General features: G+C 33.8%; 1 protein-coding gene across 1 annotated transcript; it reads right to left on the bottom strand.

The window, feature by feature from the left end:
- Nucleotides 1-2097: 2097 nt before the first annotated feature.
- On the bottom strand, nt 2098-24550 carry LOC128549566 (4-hydroxybenzoate polyprenyltransferase, mitochondrial-like). Its single transcript, XM_053526515.1, has 7 exons — nt 24435-24550; nt 22252-22418; nt 21409-21530; nt 20829-20914; nt 17728-17858; nt 16526-16714; nt 2098-4608 (listed from the first exon to the last, which is right to left on the bottom strand). The coding sequence occupies exons 1-7, from the start codon at nt 24541-24543 to the stop codon at nt 4492-4494; spliced, it is 921 nt and encodes a 306-aa protein (XP_053382490.1). The 5' UTR covers nt 24544-24550; the 3' UTR covers nt 2098-4491.
- Nucleotides 24551-25875: the final 1325 nt, after the last annotated feature.

Genomic DNA, 25875 nt, shown 5'->3' with positions numbered 1-25875 from the left:
GAATTCTGTGAAAAATTGTAATGATAATTCTTGTACAATCTTTGTCGACGTGTCTGTGTTATGGTTCTGGCTCTGTAGGCAAAAATCGACATGTACTCCAGTTCGTTTTACAGTCTTTTCCATTGATCTGTTTTAGTAATACAGAGTTAATATGTAATATTAACGCATGAAATAAGTTAGGTAGTTCTAGTTACCACGCCACGATAAATTAGTGGCTTACTACCGTTTGCAAAACCAGTCGACCGTAGTTCCGTTGCCGATAATGGCCGATAATGGCGGAGTGCAATACCTTCTCTTTATATCTATCCTGAGACCAAATTTTTAAGATTCTTTAAAAAGCGGATTTTCGACATACTATCAGTGCAACCAAGTGCCTGTGACGGTTGTCAGCGGTGAAACGGCACACACGAATTGACCCAATTATAATGGTAAAGATTTGCACAACCAAATATTGAACAATAGTAATTACAACTGATAAAGATTTAGCATGCTCATCAGAATTTTGTTTTTCCTGAAACTGATTGCTGCAAATGATAAAATTCAAACCTGTTTTATTCCTGCATACCGCAACCTCCAACGGCCCTTCTGTATGATATACATGTGCTCTATACTCGACCTTGCGGTGAATCAGTGTCGGTATATATCGCTCTACTAGTCTGAGCCCGTGCAAAGTGTAAATACTTCGCTGCTCGGTATTCACGCATTGCACGGGCTCAGGTTAGTATAACGATGCGTATATCCACGTCGGTCGATATCTATTACATACTATGAGTGCACTCACTTCTTATTTATAATTAGTAGATAGAGTTCGTTCTCAATTGTGACAATTTAGTCATGTTACGACAACTGTGCTACCTGTCTAAATTCCTGTAACGATCTATGTACATCACACTCAAATCAAAATATGAAATTTCTCAAGATATAAACGTCAAAATAAAGTTCAATCAAAGTTATCGCTGATATAATAATACCAATTATAATAATGATAATAATAATAATAATCATCATCATAATTATCATAATTATCATGATCATGATAATAATAATAATAATAATAATAATAAGAAAAAGAAGAAGAAGAAGAAGAAGAACTTTAATAATAAGAACAATAATGTGTTACGTTATGGTACCAAAAACACACTTTAAAGATGGTCTTCTTAAAAAAAAGACCAGAGAGATAAAGATACTTACGAAATATGCATATTTTACGATGATTTACTTCAAGTTAATTGCATTTTTTCGTCAGCAAAGAGTCAGTTGTTGCAAAGAGTCAATTTGTTTATCAGAGAACTGTACAAATAATGTACAGTATTGTCTGTAATATATATATTTTTTCAGTATTTGTATCATACTGTGTTTCTTGGAGATTTTATATTCAGATATCATATAACATTATCTCAGATAAAAACTTCATAAATTTATATATTCCTGTGGCATAAGTAAGCTAAACAATAAGTAAGAAAATTAAATTTTCAACGCATAACATCTGAAAAGCATTAAAGTTTAAATTTTTGTTGTTATTGTTTTTGTTTTCAAACCTGCGGGTAACTAAAATAACGCCACCCGCTTAGCTCAATAGGGAGATCGCAGATCTACGGATCGCGGGGTCGTGATTTCGATTCCGAGGCGGGACGTATGTTCTCCGTTACGATTTAATAAAATACATTGTGTCTGAAATAATTCGACCTCCACCTCTGATTCATGTGAGGAAGAAGGCAGCTACTTGCGGAGATCAGAGTTTGTACTGGTACGGAATAGGTTAACTGCCCGCCGTTACATAACTGAAATAATGTTGAAAAACGGCGTTAAACTCAAAACAAAGAAACAAATTAATATAAGGAAATCCTACCAGTTTGCACACAGAGAAAGTACGAATTGTCTCAAACTTTTCAAGTTACCCTTACAGACGGACGCCATTCGAATCCATGCTGCAAGAGTCTTAAAAGTATTTTAATGTAAATTTGCATAAGGTTAACTTAAACTCATAAGTAAAGGAGATGATTAGAAGTTATTACAATTTTTCCTTAACAACAGGAAAATGACTAATGTGAAAGATTCATTTTTTACGCTATCGTAAGCCAGGTCTACATACGAAGGCTGATGAGGTCTGTTTCTAGTTATCAAAAAGTGTTACTTTACTATTACCTTAACAATATCGTAAATAACCTCGTAAATTTGGTAATATCATAAGTTTAGAGTTACCAGCTCCTGAACAACACTCCTAAATAGTTTCATTACTTTTCAAGGTACATGCGACACAAAAGTAGGGGCTATAAACGCGTACTTTTGCCTAGTCAGGGGCCATAACACTGGTCCTGCAGAGTAAAATTCCAAACAGAACACAAGGTGCACAACTTTTTATACTGAATAATATTCTTATACGGTTTCACGGCCCTAGGTCAAATATTTTTTGCGATACATGCGACATAAACATTTAGTCCCTTTGTGTATATTTTTGACTAAGTCAATGGTCATAAAGTTCTCTGGTCTGGCTAAGTGAAATCACAAACAAATCCCCGACACATACCTTCACATGATGAACAGCAATCCTGTTAAGTTCCATGACTTTAGGTAAAACACTTCTTGAAATACATGTGACACATTACATGTATGTATATTTTTGGAAAATGGATGCTTTGTATTGCTAGGCAATATAGGGTCTCCGTGGCCAAGTAATTATGGTCGCTGACTTCAAATCACATGCCCTCACCGCAGTGGATTTGAAACCAACCTCGCTTGGGTGTTGAATCCTTTTATAAGAAGAAGCCATCTAGCTGGCTTTCGGAAAGCCGATGGTTCTACAAGCGGGGTTTTCAGGTTCCAAGTTTTAACTTTACAAAGCATTTACAATATGGACAGTGTCTTTCTACTACGTTAATGATATATTTGGGATGGTATTTTCACTTTTGTTATGACATTATCCGCAGCAATATGTCGTTCAAGCTGGATAATTATTATCAGGATATCATACTAAACATCTCCACACATACATACCCTGGCCGTTTGAATTAGTTTCTAAATTAATTTTTGTTGCTGCATGTTCGTCAGAGGTGGCTAACAGGATATGAACCTCTGATTTTGCTGTATCTCTGTGATTCAAGCAGGCATATGTTTTTTATTCCATAACTTGTATTTTCATATCGACGTATTTAAAAGAAGATGTTAAACCAAACTTTTTAGTCTTGTTTGGCGCCATATTATCTGCATTGTGTTGGTGCGCCGAAAAAACTTAACTAAATTATAACAATTATTCGCCTTTTATGAGCCATTTAAATGTCTCTGATTCTATTCTAAAATATCTAGTTTTTTATTTTGTGGCTAAGATTATAACTACAACCACTTGTTGCTTAAAACAGAGACAATTTCATAGTACTGGCTTTCAGTTGTCTTTCTTTTTCTGGATTTATGCATTGTTCAATTTTGGAAAAATAGCAGGTGACGTTCTTGTCAGAATGAAAGGCATTGTAAGCTCTTAAACCAGTCCTGAGCATACAATAGCTTAGTTATGTTAAATGTACGTTTTACCATAGGGATTTTCAGTTAGTTCATGCAAAGAATTGCATCTGACCCACGAAGAGCTTACGGTGCTAGAATGCGGTCTTCGCTTATCTTATAATATTAGAAGTCTAACAGTCTGTTCGGTTATAGGTTTACCAGCTAGACTTTAATATTTATTTGATAACCTTGTAATTAAGTAATTTCCAAAGGTTCAGTGTAATGTTAGAATGAAAACTTTGTGTAAATAATGTGACGCCAGAAGATTTTTTTCAGTATTTCTGCCATTGGCGGCGCTAGCAACTTCATGTGCATTATAGTAAAGTTATGGCCCAAACGAAATTCGACCTGTTGTCTAATAGCAGTTAACACGATTCCATTGCCACGTGTCACAGTTTTCAAGACAACGAAAAACAAATCATGTTATTGCTAATCAAATTACTGAATGTATAACGAAATTCGATCTGTTGTATTTGCAGTTCACGTGATTCCATCGCCACGTGTCACAATTGTCAAGACAACGAAAAAAAAAATCATGTTATTGCTAATCAAATTAATGAATAACTAAATACTTTGTACACCAGTTACACATCAACTGACACTTAAAACGTTATACAGTTTCAGTAGAACGTTGTGGAAGATGCGTTAGTAACATCTAGTCATGAGATGTAATGAAATGTGTAATAAAATGTAGACGATCCTTCAGAAGCACTAAACTGATAGAGTCTTATCATGAGAGGTAACGAAACACGCTAGTCTTCTATTACGGTGACCCATTAGTGTAAAACGTTGTAACGTAATGTAATTTACACTGGCTATATAGAGAGGTGCAAGCCGGCAATGTCTTTACGCCGCGTCCAACATTTTATACTGTTGAATGCAGCCAGTGTAATGGATGGTATCACTACGCTCTGTCAGCACAAAAATTCCAAATGCATTTCCTTACTTGGACAGTTATAACACGCTTAAACCTTCTTGTCGCCAATTGAAAAAGATTTACAGATACTTGATTAGATTTCCCGCCATTATCCCTAATAAGACTGTTAGCCCGACAACAGAAAATGAGTAATGTTCATAACAAGATGCAGGGTCGTCGAGATCAACCGATGATAACTGAAAGTAGAAAATAAATACGTTTGTGTAACAATATATGTGTCGGTTAAATGAATTCAAATTACAATGACTGTTAAGTACTTATGAATACATAGAGGACATTTGTTTGTTTTTTCGTGAATATGGAATATATCTCACTGAGAAGTGAGAAAATTTCAAATATTTTCACTTCGAGGTGAGATATATACAATATTCATGAAAAACAAACATTTTTTTTTATTTTATGCTCAATTACGTTGAGATGTGCATTTTGCAACTATTTTAATCTCAGCGCGGGAAACAGACGCGCGTAAACAGACATGACGTCAGACGTGATGTGACGTTATAAAGACGCATGCAACATAGAGTTCCATTTTGTTTTATTTTTGCTGCATAACGGTATGAAATTCTCTTTAAGTAAAATTATTTGAATCGAGAAATATACTATAATGAACAAAGTGCGACTACAATTTTCATTCTGTTTTAAGCAAATAATTTAAAATTCATACACAATGTAATGAGGGGGCGGAGCTATATCTCTCACAGTGTGAAAATATAAATTTCATATTTTCACACTGTGAGTGATGAGATATTGAGGATATTTGTTTGTTTCAGTGAAATATCAATTTTATTTCACAAGTGAGCATCAAAAACTGATATTTTCACGAGTGGCGTAGCCACGAGTGAAAATGACTTTTTAATGCTCACGAGTGAAATAAATATGATATTTCACTGAAACAAACAAATTTTCTTTTTATTTTATGTGTAAAACTCTATTTTTGTTGCGTAATTTATGAAAATATCGAAAAACGCGGGAAAGATCAACAGAAAGCATAACTCAAATGACGTCATTCTAACGACGTCATCGTCACTATGGTCCCCGGTATTCATAACGCCCGGTATACAATTTGACTTGCAATTGACAATTGCAACGGAGGACCGGAACAAGTTCGGCAAAAACAGTGAAAATAAAAACGATTATCTACTGTTTCAAAACTGTGGATTATCACTTTTATTTCGCTGAGAAAACTCTATAATTCACTGGAAAACATAAAATAAATGAAAATATTTAACAGAATACAGTATTTCATTAGTTAGCATAAAATAAATACATGCATTGTTTTACTGTGACCTTACATATTTTTACTGCAGCGTTTCTGATGTATAAACTGTTAAAAACATTTTCTTGTTACTAAACATGCCAAACATACACTACAGTCTATTCATATCTAACTACGCTACAACTTTGTTTAAGGGTTTAAATGTAGGGATAACGCAGCAATATCTGCAAAATCCCGAGGGATTGTTTGATGCCCGAGCCCGGTAGTGGTTTATCACGAAATAAGCAAGCTATAACGCTATTCTAGTAAAAAACTCGAAAAAGCTGATAAGATATATATTGTCCATGAACGTCATTAATTAATTTTCCATGAAATGTGTGGAAGTGTCTACGTTGTTTTATCACGTTGACGTCATTTCCTTTGAATTATCCGATTAACGGCCGTAATATGTTTTCGCTTTTCCGCGGAACGCACAAACAAAAAGCTGTTTGAGTGCGAGAATCTCACTGTAAGCAAAGTCAAAGTGACAAGAACAGCAGCTTTATGTTAGAATAAAAACTTTCTAATAGGAATGGTTGCTGTTGAATATAAAACTAGAAAAATGAAATGTCCTGCAAATTGAATAAAGGGTATCATTACTTAACGCATAATTTCCTCAACATGTATTCTAAATGAAAAATCCATGCACATTTTCGTTTAAACACAGAAATCTTACGTCACGTCGATGTATTATTTAGCGCCATAAAGGCGTCGAGAAAGAGGGCTACAGTATTTGATCTACTATTTCATATAAAAGGGGTCTCAGAATCGAAATGATATGACGGAATACTGTTACACTCAATTCAAACACACACAACAGGTTTTCGGCGCGAAAACTAACTTATAAAACGTCTGTAGACGTCCTCGGGACGTGTTACTTTCCGTATTTTAACACTGTTAAAACATTGTTACGCGTTGACGTCACGTCGGCCTACTAGCCGGGGAGCCAAGGCATGAAAAAATGGATTTACCAGTCCGGTCATGCTATAGTCAGTTTCTATACATATTATGAAAGAACAATGTCTCGCGGATCAGAAAAATCGGGTCTGCAAAACAAAAGCTCTTCCGAAATGTGAGAATATCAAGGGGAGGTAACTCTGTATATTTGCATTTTTAGCTCGACTATTCATAGAATAGTAGAGCTATTGGACTCGCCCATGCGTCGGCGTCCGCGTCGGCGTCCGCGTCGGCGTCCGCGTCCCGATTTGGTTAAGTTTTGTATGTAAGCTGGTATCTCAGCAACCACTTGTGGGAATGGATTGAAACTTCACACACTTATTCACTGTGATAAACTGACTTACATTGCACAGGTTCCATAACTCTATTTTGCTTTTTTACAAAATTATGCCCCTTTTTTGACTTAGAAATTTTTGGTTAAGGTTTTGTATGTAAGCTGGTATCTCAGCAACCACTTGTGGGAATGGATTGAAACTTCACACACTTATTCACTGTGATAAACTGACTTACATTGCACAGGTTCCATAACTCTATTTTGCTTTTTTACAAAATTATGCCCCTTTTTCGACTTACACATTTTTGGTTAAGGTTTTGTATGTAAGCTGGTATCTCAGTACTCACTAATTGGAATGGATTGAAACTTCACACACTTGTTCACTGTCATGATCTGACATACACAAAGCAGGTTCCATAACTCTATTTTGCTTTTTTACAAAATTATGCCCCTTTTTTCGACTTAGAATTTTTTGGTTAAGGTTTTGTATGTAAGCTGGTATCTCAGTACCCACTAATGGGAATGGATTGAAACTTCACACACTTGTCCACTGTTATGAGCTGATAAGCACTATGCAGGTTCCATAACCCTATTTTGCTTTTTTTAAATTATGCCCCTTTTTCGTCTTTCGTATTCATTCAGTCGACAAGGCTGTTGAATAGTCGAGCGTTGCTGTCCTCCGACAGCTCTTGTTTTAAGATTCAAATCGTTTTTTCACTAACAAAACATGGCATTATGTTTCTAAAATCAGTTCAAATATATATCTTTTAACATTGCTTTTACGCATAAGGCTTATTGTTGAAAATACGCAAAATGTACTCATTTTATATATATTTTATTATAAGATTTGGCACCTAAAATACCAGACAATAAAATAAAAATATTTAACCTAAAATTTACAGTATGAAGAAGTAACCTTTGAAATGGTTTTATTTCTCAAAGTCATTTATTAATACCGCTGCGAAACAGTCTGTTAGAATAGAAAATCATCTAGATACTTAAGTTCAGGTTTGGCTAAGAAATACGCAAATCCGGGGTATTTTATGTACCCCACCCACTTTATATAATGCAAAAAAAATGTATAATAAAAATATTCGACTAACAACTAAGAAGATATATTCTTTTTATCACGTATACAATATAATCTATTTTTTTGACCATATAAAGCTGGATGAGGGGTATTTAAAAGATTTTAAACAGAAAAAGGGGGTAGGAAAACCTATGTATTTTACAACCGATAATTAAAATTAACTATCCGTTATTAAATAAGAGCAACACTAATGAAAAGCGATGAAACCTTTACTTACAAACTGTTCAGTTGGAAAGTAATTTAATTAAATACTCTTTCGTGCAACTCCAGGCGTGACTAAGAAATACGCAAAATCGGGGTATTTTATGTACCCCAACCACTTTATATACTGCAAAAATGTATAATAAAAATATTCGACGAAAAATCAATGAGATATATTCTTTTTATCACATATTCAATATAATTTATATCTTTGACAATTTCAAGATGAATGAGGTGTATTTAAAAGATTTTGAATAGAAAAAGGGGGTAGGAAAACCCTATGTATTTTACAACCGATAATTAGAACAAAAACCCGTTATTTACCGTTTAATAAATACAAGCATCAATAATAAAAGGCAACGAAATCTTTACTTGCTAACTATTCATTTCAGAGTAAATTATTTAAATACTCTTTTGTGCAATTTTGTCAAAATTGTGAAATTGTAGGGGTATGAACATTACCCTACCCATCTAAAACTACGTATAAAATGTGATTGATCTATCATACAGTTTTTACAAATTAACTAAGTATAAATGCTTGCTTCGGGGTTGTACACATCTGTTTTTTAAACCTTTCTCATGATAAACAGATAGATGGAATGTAGTTCTAATGTGTTGAATGTAATGTAGAGATTTGACATAATGTGTAACTTTAATGTTTATAAATTGAGACATTTTGAATAATCTTTGCTATTCAGAAGATTTTAAAACTAATTAATGTAAAGATAATTCATTATATCACTATTCAAGAAATTTTACAGATCGTACAAGAAAGTCGTAATTATATCCCCCAAACATATATAATTCAAATACATTTTGTAGATTCTATTAGAGTTTTAGCTCACCTGTCACGTAGTGACACAAGGTAAGCTTTTGTGGTCGCCTTCGTCCATACGTCCGTCCACAATTACTTGTGAACACGATAGAAACCACATTTTACTATTGATTTTAATCAAACTTGCGCGCAACTTGTATAAGAGCTAGGAGACGAGGGAGGAAATCTACTGGCCACCAGGAACAAAAAAAAAAAGTAAATGCAACCTTTCAAGGTTGTGCATTGGAATGCAGAAGGACTTCTCAATAAGAAAATGAATAAGAGAACATATTGTTTGATAAGGACATTCAGGTCTGCTGCATCGAAGAGATTCACTTTAGCGAGGACAAAGCCCTCAATGTTAAGAGGCTGCCAGTGCTTCCGTTGTGACAGGTTGGGTAGGAGCAAGGGAGGAATCCTAACACTGATGAGAAACAACATAGCAACTTATACTGGTATAAAATCTAGCTTTGAAAACTGGCCAAAACCCATAATGGATTCCAGAGTTAGGGCCCTTAAAGAGCTAAAAGTTTGTTTTGGCTTGTGAACAGGGTAGAGAACACATTTTGCAATTGATTTTAATCAAACTTGCACATAAGTTCTATTGGCATAATATCTCCTAATCTCATAATTCCTGTCAAAAACTGGTGAGATCCCATAATGTGTTCTAGAGTGGCGGCCCCTTAAAGGGCCAAAGTTTGCCATGTTGGCTTTTGTAGCCACACAGGCACTTCACTTAAAGTTTGATTTGAAACAAACTTGCAAAATATCTTTAACAGCAATAAATCTTGCATTCCATGATGACTTCATCAAATCAAATCATAGGTGCCAGAATAACGACCCCTATTTGAACCCCGAAAGTGCCAAATTTGCTAATTGTTACATTATGAACACGCTAGAAATGACATTTTACGTTTGCCTTTTACCACACTTACGACTTAAGTCACGGTACGATCTTGGTTCAGTTCGAAAACCGACTTGATTGACCTTTTAGCCATAAAGAGGTTTCATTTATGCTTTGATCTGACACAAACTTGCAAACTTGATCATCTTTAGGCCAAGTTTGAAACTGGATTATGTGGGGTCAAAAACTAGGTTACCAGGTCAAATAAAAGGAAAAGCTTGATAGCACCGTAGAGGCCACATTAATGAGGCTATCTTCATGAAATTTGGTTAAAATGTTTGTCTTGAAGATTACTATGCCAAGTTAGAAACTGGGTCATATGGGATTTAAAACTAGGTCACCCGCTAAAATCAAACGAAAAGTCTGTTAACATTCTTGAGGTCATATTAATTAACCTATCTTCATAAAACTTGGCCAAAATATTTATCTTGATGATCCCAAGGCCAAATGTAGCAGGTGAACGATATACATGACCCTTTTTTCTCAGAAAATGCTAGTATAAGTCTAAGATAATCTAAATTATAAACATATTGAATGGCTTGTTTGTCATTACTTATAAATTACCTAGAATATTGCTCTATGTCTGGATGACAAACAACAAATGATTTTGACTATTGATAGGCAAGCCCTTCAATTAGTGTTTTTATACATGACATTAGAATTAAACATTTGTTGTATTTTTTCACGAATTGAAAAAACAAAGTGCCATGAACCAAGTATTTATACTAAGAGTCATATCATTTTAGATAACATTTACTGGTTTGACACTAAAGGCTATAATAGTAATTTGACTTTTATTTATATGCGGTCCATCTGGAGCACAATTTTAGTTACACATTCCTGCAGTACTAACGACAGATAGTTACATCTGTACGTGCAATTTAAGTAGACATAAACACAATACTTCATAATATCATGCGTAACAATTTTTCCGATCTGTATATCAAAATACCTTTATCAATTTGAACTTTACGGCTACACCACAAAAATGATTTTATCTCGTACTTTAACTTGCACTGACAGTGTAAATGGTAATACGTTATATTGTTTTAACTTTAAATATGAGATTTTAGACTGCAACAGTTCAATATGTCTTTTTCGCAACTTATACACTAGTATTAATCAAATTCATCTAATTCTGTATCAAACAGACTGTGTTTTATTCTGCGACACTTTTGAGGCATTGCATTACACCAGCAGGATACAGTGTATTTTATATTAGATTTGGCGCAGATACAATATCTTAAGGTATTAGATCACTAATAGTAATGTTTACAAAATGGCCTTTGCTTGGTATATTCTGAAAGGTAACCGTGTTTTGCACTATTTTGCAATTTTTAAACAACTTTTACCGTGCCGTTTTTTATAAATTTTATATAACTTATAGTATCTCCTCAAGCTCAAGTAGAGACAAATTTCAATGTGATACCCACTATCCAAAACGTTTGCAGAGAACTCATTTTACCATTAATTTTAATAAAAGAAACATCAAACTATTGGTAAACAATTATAAAACACAAAATAAAAATGTCAATATCACTTTTTCTATGGTGCCTCAAGTAAAACGGATTTAATGAGACAGAATTCATACTTCAACATTGAAAAAATAAGGTCGAATGCTGTGTTTCTGTTTTGAATTTTGCTTACTCCATTTAAAAATAACCTTAGGGCAGACGTAAAACGTGCCTAAATTTCTTCCACAATATATAATCTAAGAGTGAAAGCAAAATAGAGAACTTTAACCCCGTGTAACTCAATATTTTTAAAGATGTGTAACTCTACCCTTTCTGTTTAAGTAGTAAATTCACTTTGAACACCAAGAAATCGCTTATAAGATAATCTTTTTCCATTTTTGTATAAGAAATCAATACTAAGTCTTGAAAGAAGTAAAAACGTACTAGAAAAAAGGTAAATAAGGGGAAAAATTTGGCCCCAGTAGGGTTTGAACCTACGCCCCCCCCCCCCCCCCCATGCAGTAAAAGTAGGTTTAAGGTAGGAATTGAATATTCTTCTAAAAGGAGGTTCTCTATTAGTGATATAATACCTTAAGCATTTTCTATTCGTGCCTTTACAGAATAAAGTCTGGTTTCCGCTCAATGACGTTAAAAATCTTAACAGCTATCACTGAATTTAATAGAATTATTTTCTGCGGTCAGTAAATGAGCAATATTGTTTTGCGACAATTGATCAAAGATGAAGGTCACAATTACCTAGCTCAAGTCACTGGCACCAGATCAGAAAGAAAATGCCTCCGTACGTGTTATACCCTACCCCTAGGTATTCTATAAGAACCATGGTCATGAACGGGAAAGTGCACTAACCCGTTTCAATCGTACATTTCTCAACTTAAACGCGCAGTTCGGTGAATGGGTACCTAGTATATTGAACAAGCGATAATTTATCTTCCATCTTGCACCAGTCACATTGTCTCAATATTCCATATTGCTGAGATTATCAACATATTTTATGCTTTCGTCAACGTTTCTGAAAAAAACTTGCTTGACCTTCCCTAATGAATATCCGGTCTAGAGGTCACGGCAGTGTGCACATGTTTGGCGAAACGTAAACAAACAAAAACAGAATTAAATAAAATCACAATTTTACACTAAAACTCGAAATGATGAATGAAATTCATCTTGTATATGATCTTTAATTTGAAATCGTACATTGGTCTGCATCTGTTCTGTTTATTTTATTCATTTTGCACATTTATGCTGCATTTTCACATTTTAGCGAACACATGTAGTAAAATGACGATTGACATACATTTTCACAACAGCCAATAAGAATGGTTTTGTAATCTAGAACGGAACTTCATCAGGGAAGTTCAAGCAAGTTTTTTGTGTAACGTTGAAATAACTATAAACTACGCGTTTTTTTTTTCTAAGATAAGATGTATCGAAAACATGTGACCGGTACACAATGCAAGATAAATTACCACTTGCTTGATATCCATAGTAAACATTTACCGCACTGCGTGTTTTAGATATGAAATGCGCGATTGAAACTTGAAACGGGTTAGTATATTTTCCCGTTCATGACCATGGTTCTTATAGAATACCTAGGGGTTGGGTATAACACGTACGGAGGAATTTTCTTTCTGATCTGGTGCCAGTGGCTCAAGCCTAATATGATTACCACTCAGTAAATTAGGAACGTTTAGTCTGTCGATCCTCTTAAAATGTAATGTTTGTAGTCTGTAGAAGACAGAACAAACGTTACGGTAGTGTATGTGTGACCAGTATAGATCCAGAAAACAAACAGTGCATTTGCAACCAACATCGATCCAGACCAGCCTGCACATCCGCGCAGTCTGGTCAGGACCCATGTTCCATACTATTCGCTTTCAAAGCCTATTGCAATTAGAGAAACCGTTAGCGAATAGCATGGGTCCTGACCAGACTGTGCGAATACGCAGTCTGGTCTGGATCGATGCTGGTCGCAAATGCACTATGTTTGTTATCTTATGGCGCGGCTCATATTTAGTGCAAATCACCTCAATAATAATTCTAAGATATGTTTTAAAATTAGTGAAGAGTAACTGCCCTTGACTTTTCATTTAGAAGTTGGATAAGTTTTGCAGTCACGAACTTTCCAAATAAATCAGCATTTAACATTAATCATTTGAAGAGAATATTGGACTAGCAATATCGTTTTCGTGCATTTTCGCTATTTTTGCCCCTATGGTATAATCATTTGCCTTATTCTAGGTGGGTCGGTGAATCAATTACTTCTGTTTTTTTTTAGGATTTGACAAACTTGCAAATGAAAGTTACTAATAATTCAAATGAGATAGTAAAAAATTAAAGTTTGAATGTAAAGGTTTCAGTACTTTTCGGTAGTGTTGCTTGCATTTTATCACATCATAATCATGATAATGAACAGGTTGTTAATTCTAATTATTGGCTACTGTTTTTAATCTAAAATCTCTTAAATACTCCGAATCCATCTTTAAGTTGTCAAAATATAGATTATATTGTATACGTGACAAAAAAAATATCTCTCCTTGATTGATGGTCGAATATTTTTATTATACTTTTTTTTCATTATATAAAGTGGGTGGGATACATAAAATACCACGGATTTGCGCTTTTTGTCGCCAGCCCTAAACTAGATTGCACGAAAGAGTATTAGAATGAATTTCTTTTCAGATGAATAGTTTGCAAGTAAAGGTTTCATCCCTTTCATTAGTCTTGCTCGTATTTATCAAATGGTAAATAACAGCTTGTTAACTAATTATCGGTTGTAAAAGACATTATTTTCATACCCCTATTTTCTATTAAAATGTTTTAAATACCCCTCATCCATCTTTATGAATATGCATTGCATTGTATGCGTGATAAAAAGTATATATATCCTTTATTTTGGTCGAATATTTTTATTATGAATTTTTTGCATTATGTAATTTTATAAAGTGGGTGGGGTACCCCCTTTTTCCACTTAAAATCTTTTAAATACCCCTCATCCAGCTTTATATGGTCTAAAACATAGATTATATTGTATACGTGATAAAAAGAATATATCTCATTGATCTTTTTGTCAAATATTTCTATTATACATTTTTTTGCCTTATATAAAGTGGGTGGGGTACATAAAATACCCAGGCTTTGCGCATTTTTAGCCAAGCCTGAACTAGATTGCATTATAGAGTATCTAAATAAATTACTTTCCGAATGAATAGTTTGCAAGTAAAGGTTTCTTCGACTTCCATTAGTGTTGCTCTTATTTAATAACGGGTTGTTTATTCTAATTATCGGTTGTAAAATAAATACTTCTTCCTTTTCTGTTTAAAATCTTTTAAATACCCCTCATCCAGCTTTATATGGTCAAACATATAGATTATATTGTATACGTGATAAAAAGAATATATCTTCTTGGTTGTTGGTCGAATATTTTCATTATACATTTTTTGCATTATATAAAGTGGGTGGGGTACATAAAATACCCCGGATTTGCGTATTTCATAGTCAAACCTGAACTAGAGTATCTAGATGATTTTCTATTCTAACAGACTGTTTCGCAGCGGTATTAATAAATGACTTTGAGAAATAAGACCATTTCAAAGGTTACTTCTTCATACTGTAAATTTTAGGTTAAATATTTTCATTTTATTCTCTGGTATTTTAGGTGCCAAATCTTATAATAAAATGTACATAAAATGAGTACATTTTGCGTATTTTTCAACAATAAGCCTTATGCGTAAAAGCAATTTTGAAATATATATATTTGAACTGATTTTAGAAACATGATGCCATGTTTTGTTAGTAAAAAAGCGTTTTGAATCTTAAAAAAATGCAAATATACAGAGTTATCTCCCCTTAATATTCTCAAATTTCGCAAGATCTTTTGTTCTGCAGGCCCGACTTTTCTGATCCGCGAGACTTTGTACTTTCATAATAATGCATAGAAACTGACTATAGCATGACCGGACAGGTAAATCCTGCTTCTAGGCACTTTTCGCACTTTTGGCTCCCTGGCTGTACTATATTTGGCGCCATTGTTACTTCCCGTATGTTGACACTGTTAAAACATAGTTAAGCATTGACGTCGCGTTGACCTACTAATAGTGCTTCCCAGTTTCATCTACTTGTTTAACAGAATCAAGTATTAACATATATTAACATATATCAGCAATACGAATCGGTTATACGCCGCGTGTATAATTCAATCGGGCTACACCCTCGTGAAATTATTCCGCAAATCTACTTTTTCGATTTGATTAAACATGATTCTGCTTTATTACTTCTTAATTGTGTCGTGCATGCGAGCCCTAAATCTTATACCGTACATAAATGCCAGAAAATAACCCATGTAATGGCATTTATGACTACTATGGTATAGACTTAATTTGAATTTTTAAAGTAGGATGACATAATTGCATTTTCTAACGCGATATATTATGAAATAGGTTTCAGTTATTTGTTGTATTTTTATAGATTTAATGCATTTATTTCTGAATTTACATTGTTCGTCGAAGATGATATTTTCAAGTAGTCTATAAGCTGCTGTATTACGGATTTTCCTTGAACCTCGGCTTCAGATTATATAATTTGCATCATTCTAAAGCTCTTTTACATGTAGTAGCATCTTTAGATTTACAAGATATCTTGAAAAATATCGTGTTATGGACAAATTGTACTTTTTCTGTTTTTGACAAAATTCTTTCAGATAAACAGAATCTACCAGCGATAGACTTCAGACCTACAAAAACTTCTAAAGATAAATGTTGTGGACGGCTACTCAAGTTTTAGATTTAGTCATTTGAAATTCAAATATTCATGACTATGAATCAAAGCGAATTTATTTATTCAAATATAAAAACTGAAAAGCAACGATGCAAAATTATTCCATTGTATAGTTTGTAATAAATACTGAATGCCTAAAAACAGATAAACAAATAAAATGTTAAAACCAAAGTTCAAAAAAAAAAAAAATAATAATCTGAAAAACGCCATCATTTCTCCTATGTTATATGAAATAATTTAGTGTCTTCAAAGTTCATTCTAATTCATTTCAGGTCGGGATCGAACACACGACCCCCTGCACTCCAACGGAAGCTCTACCATTACGCTATCAAAGAGGCTAAAATTTAATTTACCTTATGTGCTATAACTGCACCAGATATTAGAAGAAATAAGTAATACGGCCACGTTTGCTGACACATGTATCCAGAGATTGCAAGAGTTGTAAGGAACATACAATTAAAACCCCACAACCAGGTTCTTGTTTTCTTTCCAAACTTCAAAGTCGCAGATTTTACCCCGATTTTAATATCTGTATGTTTATCCTGAAAGAATGGGAGAATAAAAAAAAAAAATAAGTCCAATTAAAAGAATTTCAATATTGCAGTTAAAAGTGTTTTTGCTCATTAGTGCTAGGTCATAACTAAAGTGAATAGAATTTTAGCAGGCAGGCTTACATAAAAAATGAAAACAGGTTACCATGTATACGATAGGTGATTGTTATTCTTAGTACCAGGGTAGAACATTTCAATGAGTTGCGGTTTAAAGTTTCTCTATGAGCAAAAATCACACAACTAGACAACTAGACAAGAACTTCTTTTAACTGAAGTCGCCATCTTTTTGTCAATTGCATTAATTTAACTTTTAAAAGAAGTTTTATTCTTAAATCGAAGGATGTGCCGGAGGAAATACTGGAATGATATGAAATGCTTTTTTTTTATTTTAAAGATATATTTTGGCCAAATAATACACACTAATAGAATATAAACATGGTATGAATATCTAAAAATCCGAGAAAATATAATGTTAAATTGATACAACCAGACATTAAATTTGACGTTGGTAGCAGTGTTATATATACAGTAAATTTCTATTTTTAGCCAGCTTATGCTAGGGTTTTCTAGATTTTAATCAATCTCAGATCACAACGTTTTTAGTGAAAGTTGATCATACCACATTTTAGCATTAAGCGGGGGCCTCCGTGGCCGAGTGAGGAAGCCATCCAGGTGGCTTACGGAAGGTTGGCGGTTCTATCCAGGTGCCCGCTCGTGATAAAATAATGCATGGAGGGGCACCTGGGCTTGTCCTCCACCATTAAAGCTGGAACGTCGCAATAAGACCTATAATTATCTCTGTGTGACGTTAAACCCAACAAAATAAATAAATCTGGTATTAAGCGAACCCTTTAATTCCTTCAAGTCCCGACCCGACGGACTAAATGTTTGATTGATGCTTTCTCTCTATATTCATATGGAGCGGACACTCTATATATATCCTATATGGTATAAACTGCCAAACCAACTACTAGTAATTAGGACAGTGTATCTTTTTCACTAACCTGACAATTATAGATTGTATATGACACCGTCCAGTACAGTACACCGGATATATACAATGGCAAAGCACGCCAATCCAGCTCTCCTATCGAAGCAATCCAGCCAATTAACACAGAAAAACTACAACTTACACCTAGAATGATAATAACTTTTGTTACAGTTGGCAATGTGTTGTTCGCATTTATATATTTCTAACAAAACCTGCTTGTCCACAACGAAAGAAGAAACTGAAAATTTGTAGTAGCAAATTCTGTTCATTTATCTGTATACTTGTGTTTTACTGGGGCAGCCCAGAAATTATTAAGACTGTCCATATGAAATAGAGAAAATCTGCATTTAAGCATATTGCCTACACAAGTCCTGAAAATATTCACTCTTTACAGAAACGCACTTTCCTATCCAGGCTTTCCATGACATGAAAGCTGCAGACTTGTCTGTCTTTACTATGCAGACACTGATACACTACGCTACCAAGGGTGCTTCAGGAATTGCAGCCACTACAAGGGATACCAAATGACCAAAAATGGGGTCGAGTTGACTGGGGGACGAGTTGACTGTAAATCGTTTATGGAAGATCACTCTGTATCAAATGTTAAGCTATTCCCGCAGGAGTCTTGTAGCGGATTATACTGTCTAACAGTACAGCTCAGAGCACCTGCATACCACTTAAGAAATAGTACCGGTATCTATTCCATTCGAAACCCTGTGGAATTCTTATCCAACAATAAAAATGTACAGTTTTAATCAGCTGTTAAATGACCTTCACCCAGATATTTACAGGAAGTAAAGGTAAATAAAATACCGGCCTGTGGCCGGAAAACATCCCAGGGAATTGAGTCGGCTGCAGCAATAGCTTGGCCTGCTGGTCCTGTTAATATGTCGTATAATAATGCTCATGTGTGCAGATGCATTGTCATGAATAAGGCAGATGCCCCGTAAACCAGTTTGTAACGTTTTCTAACTAATTTTAAAATCTTGTCCCTGTTAAATTTTCAAGTAATACATAAACAATATAGTCATGTCTCATCCCCTGTGAAAAGTTCATTAAGCCTCCTTTCATCTGCATTTTTATAGCTTTTAGAAGTTTGTAGCAACATTGCACCCTTTGGGCATTTTGTTACATTTTTGGTCAAAAGATGAGGTATCCACCTTGCACACACCTTCGATAAATTCAAGTGGGCCGTCGTCAGAATTTCACAAGCACTTCCCGATGAAATGTCCACTGATCAGCTATTTCGGAAATTGTATATCTTGAGTCTTCTGCTACAATGGCTGCTACGACGGCAATGTTATCAGTATACAGTATGTTGTAATTTTTCATGTTCGAGTTATTTTCCTAAACCGCGAATAGGCCTACATTTCTCAATTCAATTCAATTCAATTCAATTTATTTCGATCATGGCATATTACATGCATGTGATCATGACAACACAAGTAACAAAATATAACAGTCAAGAAACATTTACATAAACATATGAATAGTATGCTCTTACATAATAAGATAATGTAGTTAATTGTTACAAGTATCAGATTTGAAAATATTTTGCCTAACATTACAGTTACTAAATTATCTAAATCAAAAGAAATTTTACATGGAGGATGAATCTATCGAAAAGCAGCCAAAATAATTTTGCAAAATAAAGCTAGTTTAGTAAGTTTTGGTCTATTATTATTGTTCATGAGTTCCTCAAATTTGTAAACATTAGGCTGAATTCTGTAATAAGCTGCAATGTATTTCTTTCTGTCATCATTAAAAAAATTACATTCAAATAAGTAATGAAACTCATCCCCTAGAGAATTGGAATTACACAAATGACAGAGTCTCTGATTTTGTTCAATATCCATATATCGCCCTTTTTCAATTGGCAATTTGTGATTAGTAGTTCGAAATTTGCACAAAATAAAAGCTAAACTACTAGGAAGTAAATCAAGGTATTCTTCAAAACAATGGTTTGTCTTAAATAATCTGTATGTCAAACATTTAGAAGAGTTAAAAACATTGCTATTCCAATTCTGCAAAAACTGATCATACAACCTCGACTTCACTAAAGATTTGAAGTGAATACTGTCATTTACAGATTGATTTATAAAATACTCAGATATTCCTAATTCATCTAGACATTTTTCAATAGAAGATATCCATGGTGACTTGATAATATTATTAGAATGTAAACTATAAACAGTGTTATATAAAACCTTACATATCTTCTCCTCCCTTGCATTAATAACTTTACTCCAATAACATAATAATCTGGATTTAACCAGTAAGCTAATGGGTTTTATACCCAATTCACCAAAAACCATACAATTTGGTGTGGAATGTTTAAGTTTAAGTATAAACTTACAGTATTTTAATTGGAACTGTTCAATGATTCGAATATTCTCAAAGCCCCATACTTCCGACCCATACAACAAAATAGGAGTAATCATAGAATCGAATAAATGAATCTGAATAGAAATTGGAAGGTTAAGTTTGCGAGATTTTGTAATTAAAGCGAACATAGCTTTTCTAGCCTGGTCAACCAGTCTTTTCTTTGTTTTTGAGAAGTTACCATTATAATTAAACTGTACCCCAAGATAAGAGAAGTCTTCTACAAGATCAAGTTTTATATTATCATAGAAAAATTCAAAATTTCTACTACCAACTTTAGATTTTGTAAACACAACAACTTTTGTTTTAGCAACATTAACTTGTAAATTCCATAAGGCACAGTAATCTTGCATAGCATATAATGCATTTTGTAACTCAGTTTGACTTTCAGCCAAGATCACAGTGTCATCAGCATATAATAATAGAAATAATCGTAAGTATACTTCAACATCCTCATCGCTTAAGCAGTCAAATGTAGTTTTAGACAATGTGGATAACCCTTCAAACCTTGTAGACATATATGTTGTAAGATCATTTAAAAATAGTGAAAATAAAACAGGAGAAAGATTTTCTCCCTGGCGTCTGCAGTTTGTACTAGATTCCGTGAAAACTGTAGAAGTTACCGGACAAGGATTTCGGACGGAGGGACAACATGTGGACGGACGGGCGAACGTACAACTACATAAATAAATTTCTGTAAAAATACAACGAACAGAAAACGCATGTACTTACCTAAAACAATTTCTGGAAAGTAAATGAATTTCTTTGAGATCGGATATACTGACGAACAAAGCGCACAAGCAACTAGCAACCATAGACTAAAACAGAAAAAGAATTTGTACTCAGTAGAGAATTCATCAAACGCGTGGAGTCTTTTTTTATTGTTGTTTTCAGCCAATATCGTACCCTCTTCGTCACAGGATCCATATTAAACTTTCATTATACGTTGGGTAACATAAAAGTAAAACAGTATGAGACTTTTTATAGCATATACTTTTGAGTTTAATTTTAAGTTTCTTAATTTCATACATGAATATTCACTTAAAATAATCATTTCACCACAATATCAAACAAGTCAAAGATTCAAAATGAAGTTTCTTCTACTATCCAGGGCTTGACATGAAAAATTGTTTTTAATGACAAACCACATGTTTAGTGTTTTATGACAAACTTTTGTGTTTTCTAACAGTTTGGTCTTTAGATTTTGGTACCACGTATTACCATTTGAAAGTGACTATAAAGCAGGCAAAACGGCATAAAATGATTGCAAAATAATTTTACATTTTAGAAAAGGGAAAAAATGATGTTTTACCATTGCCTCTTAAACTGAAAAAGTAGTGCTATGCCAATAGACAAAGTAAAGACAAGTAAACATGCTGCCTGTTTGTATGTTAACTCTCCAGTTACCAAAGGACGACTTTGAGTTCTTTTGACCTGGCGATAAAATAAACATAAAAAAGACATCCGTTAAGAACAAAATCATCGAATTATATGAGCTGAGAAAAGTAGACCTGTAATGGCTAATTCAAAGAATCATTTTATGTAAAAGATCATGGCAACTGCAAAAGCGTTAAAGTGTAAAAGTGTCATTTTTTCAGTGAAGAATCTCAGTTTGGTGTATAACGAAGTGATTGATTTATGTAGAATGAGCATTTCTTTATCTTGACTGTGTTTGATTAACCAAATCAATATGCAAGATTCAAATTCAGATCATTTCATTTTAATGGTAGTAGGATCTTTTGAAACATTTTTGTTCCTAAATTTACAATTTATATCTTGTTACATTCTGGCCCAATAATAATTTTGAAATATTTTTTTTGTTCTAAGATTTACATGTTTTACAAAGGAGTGTTACTTCATGCAACTAAGATTTAACAAACGTCAAAATGGAAATTTTGTAACATTTTGGTGTACAGTATAGCTGGAATTCACTATAGAAAATACCCAGTCAAAATATTGTATTGTATTGTGATAAATTCAAAACTAAATCAGATATTCAGAAAATTTACGATGTTCCTAAAACCAACATTTTAGATGTTTGATTATAGAATGATATACATTTGTACTACCAATGGTATTGTTTTATGTTTATTGTTTTATGTTTCAAAAATAATCGTAGAAAATACTACACAAAACAATTACATTTCATTCGCACCTTGACGTCGATCGACCTGTCAAACATGTCATTCAAAATAAGACCTGCTCCATGCAGAATGAACGACTCCATAAAGAAAACCAGTAGAAGATATCCATCTGGCCAATGTCTTGTAGTTCTTGACAATTCTATGCTCCATGCAGTAGGCCAAAACACCATCACATTTACTGCGAAAAATATAAAACCACTTGATACTAATTTCGTCATTTGAGTAGACTTCCACTGGAAGAAAACTAAAATATGAGACTCCATACAGTAGGAAAATTACTCCTAGATAAACTAACATAAAAGTAAAAGGCAACATTTAAATACTCTTAAACATACTCCAAACAGAAGGCAATGGTTCCCCTTTTGTTCACCTGACCTTGTCCTTTGGCCTTTAATATATAATTGTTGAAAAGTAGGTAACAATTCTGGATTGAAGTGTCCCGAAATAGAATTGATATTGTGAGGCAAATGAGCTAGTGTTACACACCTTGTATTTCAATCTGATAATGCATTTGAATGCATTAACTGATTTGGACTGAAACAACAAATATGTCTGCTGATGACAAGGTGGCTGGTAAATCGATCTCAGACTCCTGCCAACTGATATGGCATCTCAGTATGGCGACCCGAGATTAGTTCTCAGTTTGATTCATCTATCATTCTAGTTAGCTCTACAGACATACAGACAGACAGGCAGACATACATATATACATAAGCACAGACAGCCATACACTAAACAAGTGTATTATTATCTTCTGTCAGTCATTGTCACAGCTAGTCTACCTAATGGAAAATAAATGTATAAAAAGTCGATAAAATGACCTTTAAGGAAAACACAAATTTCATTTGTGGTTTAGTCTTCTGGAACGTAGTTAACATTAACGATAATTGCACATAACTTTCATCCCCTCCGAATAATTTTACCTGCCGACCGTATCAGTCGAAGGACAGCAATTAACTTAATCAATCTACCTCAACTAGTCAAGCAATACACCATTGATTTACAACAGCAAATATATCAGAATTCGTGAAACCTGGTAAACTCTGATATCTAAGTTTAAAAAATCTTTATTTCAATATAAGCATGCTGACAGGTTTCATTATATCACCAGAAATGAGAAAAAAGACTGGTGTAAACTGTTACCACATTTAGAAACATGCATCAAATGAAAAAACCCATTTCGACTTTGATTGATTGATAATGTGCTTGATTTTGATTAAACTCATTCCCATATATATCTGGTCGGAATGCAAGCATATTTCGTTTCAAACAAGCTCCTGCAATGTATCAGGAAAATATATCTTGTCTTTCGTATTGTGTATTTAAAAGAATCACAATGCTTCTTAAAATAGCGATTCTATTTTCCTTCTTTTTAGTAAATTAAGTCAAATGATGATTAATGTGTACCTGAATATTCCTACCTATGGTCCTATGCTCCGGGTAAAAAAAAAAAAAAAAAAAAAAAAAAAAAAAAAACAACAACAACAAAAAACTGTTCATCTGTTGCGGAGTCATTAACTATATAAGTATTATATGAATGACTTGACAAGAAGTCTGCTTGCATAGGCAAACAAGTATTGTATCTTCGACATATTGCTTTAACTCAATGAATTATTGATCCATACACATGTAACTCGTTCATGTTGTCCTCACTCGTTTATGTCACTTTTATTGACATCCGTATTATTATTAAAAAAAAACGATATCAGTAATCATCGCTTTGTCCATTGTCTGATTTACCCAGATCAAAAAGAATTCAGTAGCGTATGAATTGAACCACGAGCGGTTGAAGATCCACGTATCTGAACGAATGACCATGGGAAGCCAGATGATAAACAGAAACAAAACGGAATAAAAAGGGTAGACGTTGATCTGATGGAAGCACTGAGCTCAGTAGCGCATGTATTTCAAGAACGGTTAAAACTCCAAGTATCTGAACGAAGGATCATGGAAAGCCAGATGATAAACAGAATAAAAACAAAACGGAATAAAAAGGGTAGACGTTGATCTACTGGAAGCACTGAGTTCAGTAGCGCATTGATTGAACGGTTAAAGATTCAAGTATCTTAACGAACGAATGGTAAACAGAATAATAGCCTGATTTAAACCTTTGCTTACATTTTGGTAATTTTTAAGACACTACAGGACATGTCAGTTTAACTAATTTGTTTAATATGTAAGCAACTGTACTTACATGTTGGATCGTGCAGTCTCATGATTTTCAGGTAAGTTTCACTTTTACCGAAACATTTCCACAAACTTCTCACATATTCCATACTGATCACTCTCTCCGACTTTCCCATATCTGTCTGACTATAAATATAACAATTTGGATGATATATAATCCCTGTAGGGGTATCAGTACAATGTCCTGTGTTATTATATAATTCATTTTAACATGACCAACATATTTCAAAACAAAAACAAACAAAAAATCTCCACGTACCACTGCGGGTTTGTTACTTTAATCACATTTTCGCGGATTTTGAAAATTTTATTAAGATATTTTGCTTTCTTTCTGCTCCAGTTTATTATTATGCAAAATGGAATGTATGTTTTATGAATCTTTTCCAAATTAACGCGAAAATGTAGAAAAAAATGTTGACAAAGAAACAAGAGACATATATATCAAACACGATAGAAACTATTAAACGCATTCCCGAATTTTCCTACAAATACTGATCCAAATCTAAATGTTGTTTAATGTAGCTTACGCTTTATTATGAATACATTAACAAACCCAGCAATGATGCGTGTAAAGTAGACCAAGCCGTATGATTATAATAGCTTTTTCGAAAATATCAAGTTGCGCCCTATTTAGATATTTAGCCACGCATCTATTGAGTAAATATAAATATGTTAGTGAAATATTTTGTGTTTTACTTGTATTTTCGCATTTACTTGTCTTCTGAAAAAATGTAGACAAAATGCAACGCTATTGATGGACCAAACAGGATAACCACTTATGGGATGTGTTCTAGAATTCGGACATGAAAACATGCTTCGAAGTTCTTGAATTATGCGAAAAGTTTGGAGGATATTTCTTGTGAAAATGCTTTGGGAAATGTGGTTGTTCTGAATAGCCAACAGTTGATAAAGAAGCATTTTCTGATGACAAGTATAACAACAGTTCAATGACAGACCGGGAAGCATTTTACGGAGAACATTTTTTGGTTTCTAGTCAAACTGTTGGTTCAAACCCCCATAGGGCTCAGCTACTTTTCACCAAAAACCCGAGAAAACAATTTGTTCAATCTCTCCACGCATATGGAACGGAGTACGAGAGTTTTGAGGAAAAATTTCCCATGACAAAAATTTGAGAGTTTTGTCAGGGAAATGGCACGCAACGATGGCAAAGGTTTTCGATATTCAAGGGGATATCAAACACAAAACTTCAATACGGTTTCGATTTTGGTAATATATTGCATTTTGAGTGCAGTTGGAGATATTTATGGATAAAAGCAAGTTTGTTATTAAAACAAGAAATGCTTAAGTTACTATTAATCCAATAACTTTGCTGCATATTGCCTTATCACTCAAAATATTTTTGTCGGCTCTAACGTTGAACTGACACAGTTATATGTCATACTGCGACTTTCCAGCTTTGATGGTGGAGGAAGACCCCAAGTGCCCAT

The sequence above is a fragment of the Mercenaria mercenaria genome, chromosome 16 (genome assembly GCF_021730395.1).
Source record: "Mercenaria mercenaria strain notata chromosome 16, MADL_Memer_1, whole genome shotgun sequence".
Taxonomy (NCBI): Eukaryota; Metazoa; Mollusca; class Bivalvia; order Venerida; family Veneridae; genus Mercenaria; species Mercenaria mercenaria.
Note: the sequence above shows the minus strand (reverse complement) of the source record. Positions and strands in the feature narration are given on the sequence as shown.

What these genes read in the sequence shown, in the direction of transcription:
- LOC128549566 (XM_053526515.1), bottom strand. Translation starts at nt 24,543, where the DNA reads ATGGGAAAGTCGGAGAGAGTGATCAGTATGGAATATGTGAGAAGTTTG. An exon ending in ACAGGTCGATCGACGTCAAG is followed by an intron (nt 21,531 to 22,251) that starts GTGCGAATGAAA and finishes TTTTATCGCCAG; the next exon opens with GTCAAAAGAACTCAAAGTCG. An exon ending in ATACAATCTATAATTGTCAG is followed by an intron (nt 16,715 to 17,727) that starts GTTAGTGAAAAA and finishes CCATTCTTTCAG; the next exon opens with GATAAACATACAGATATTAA.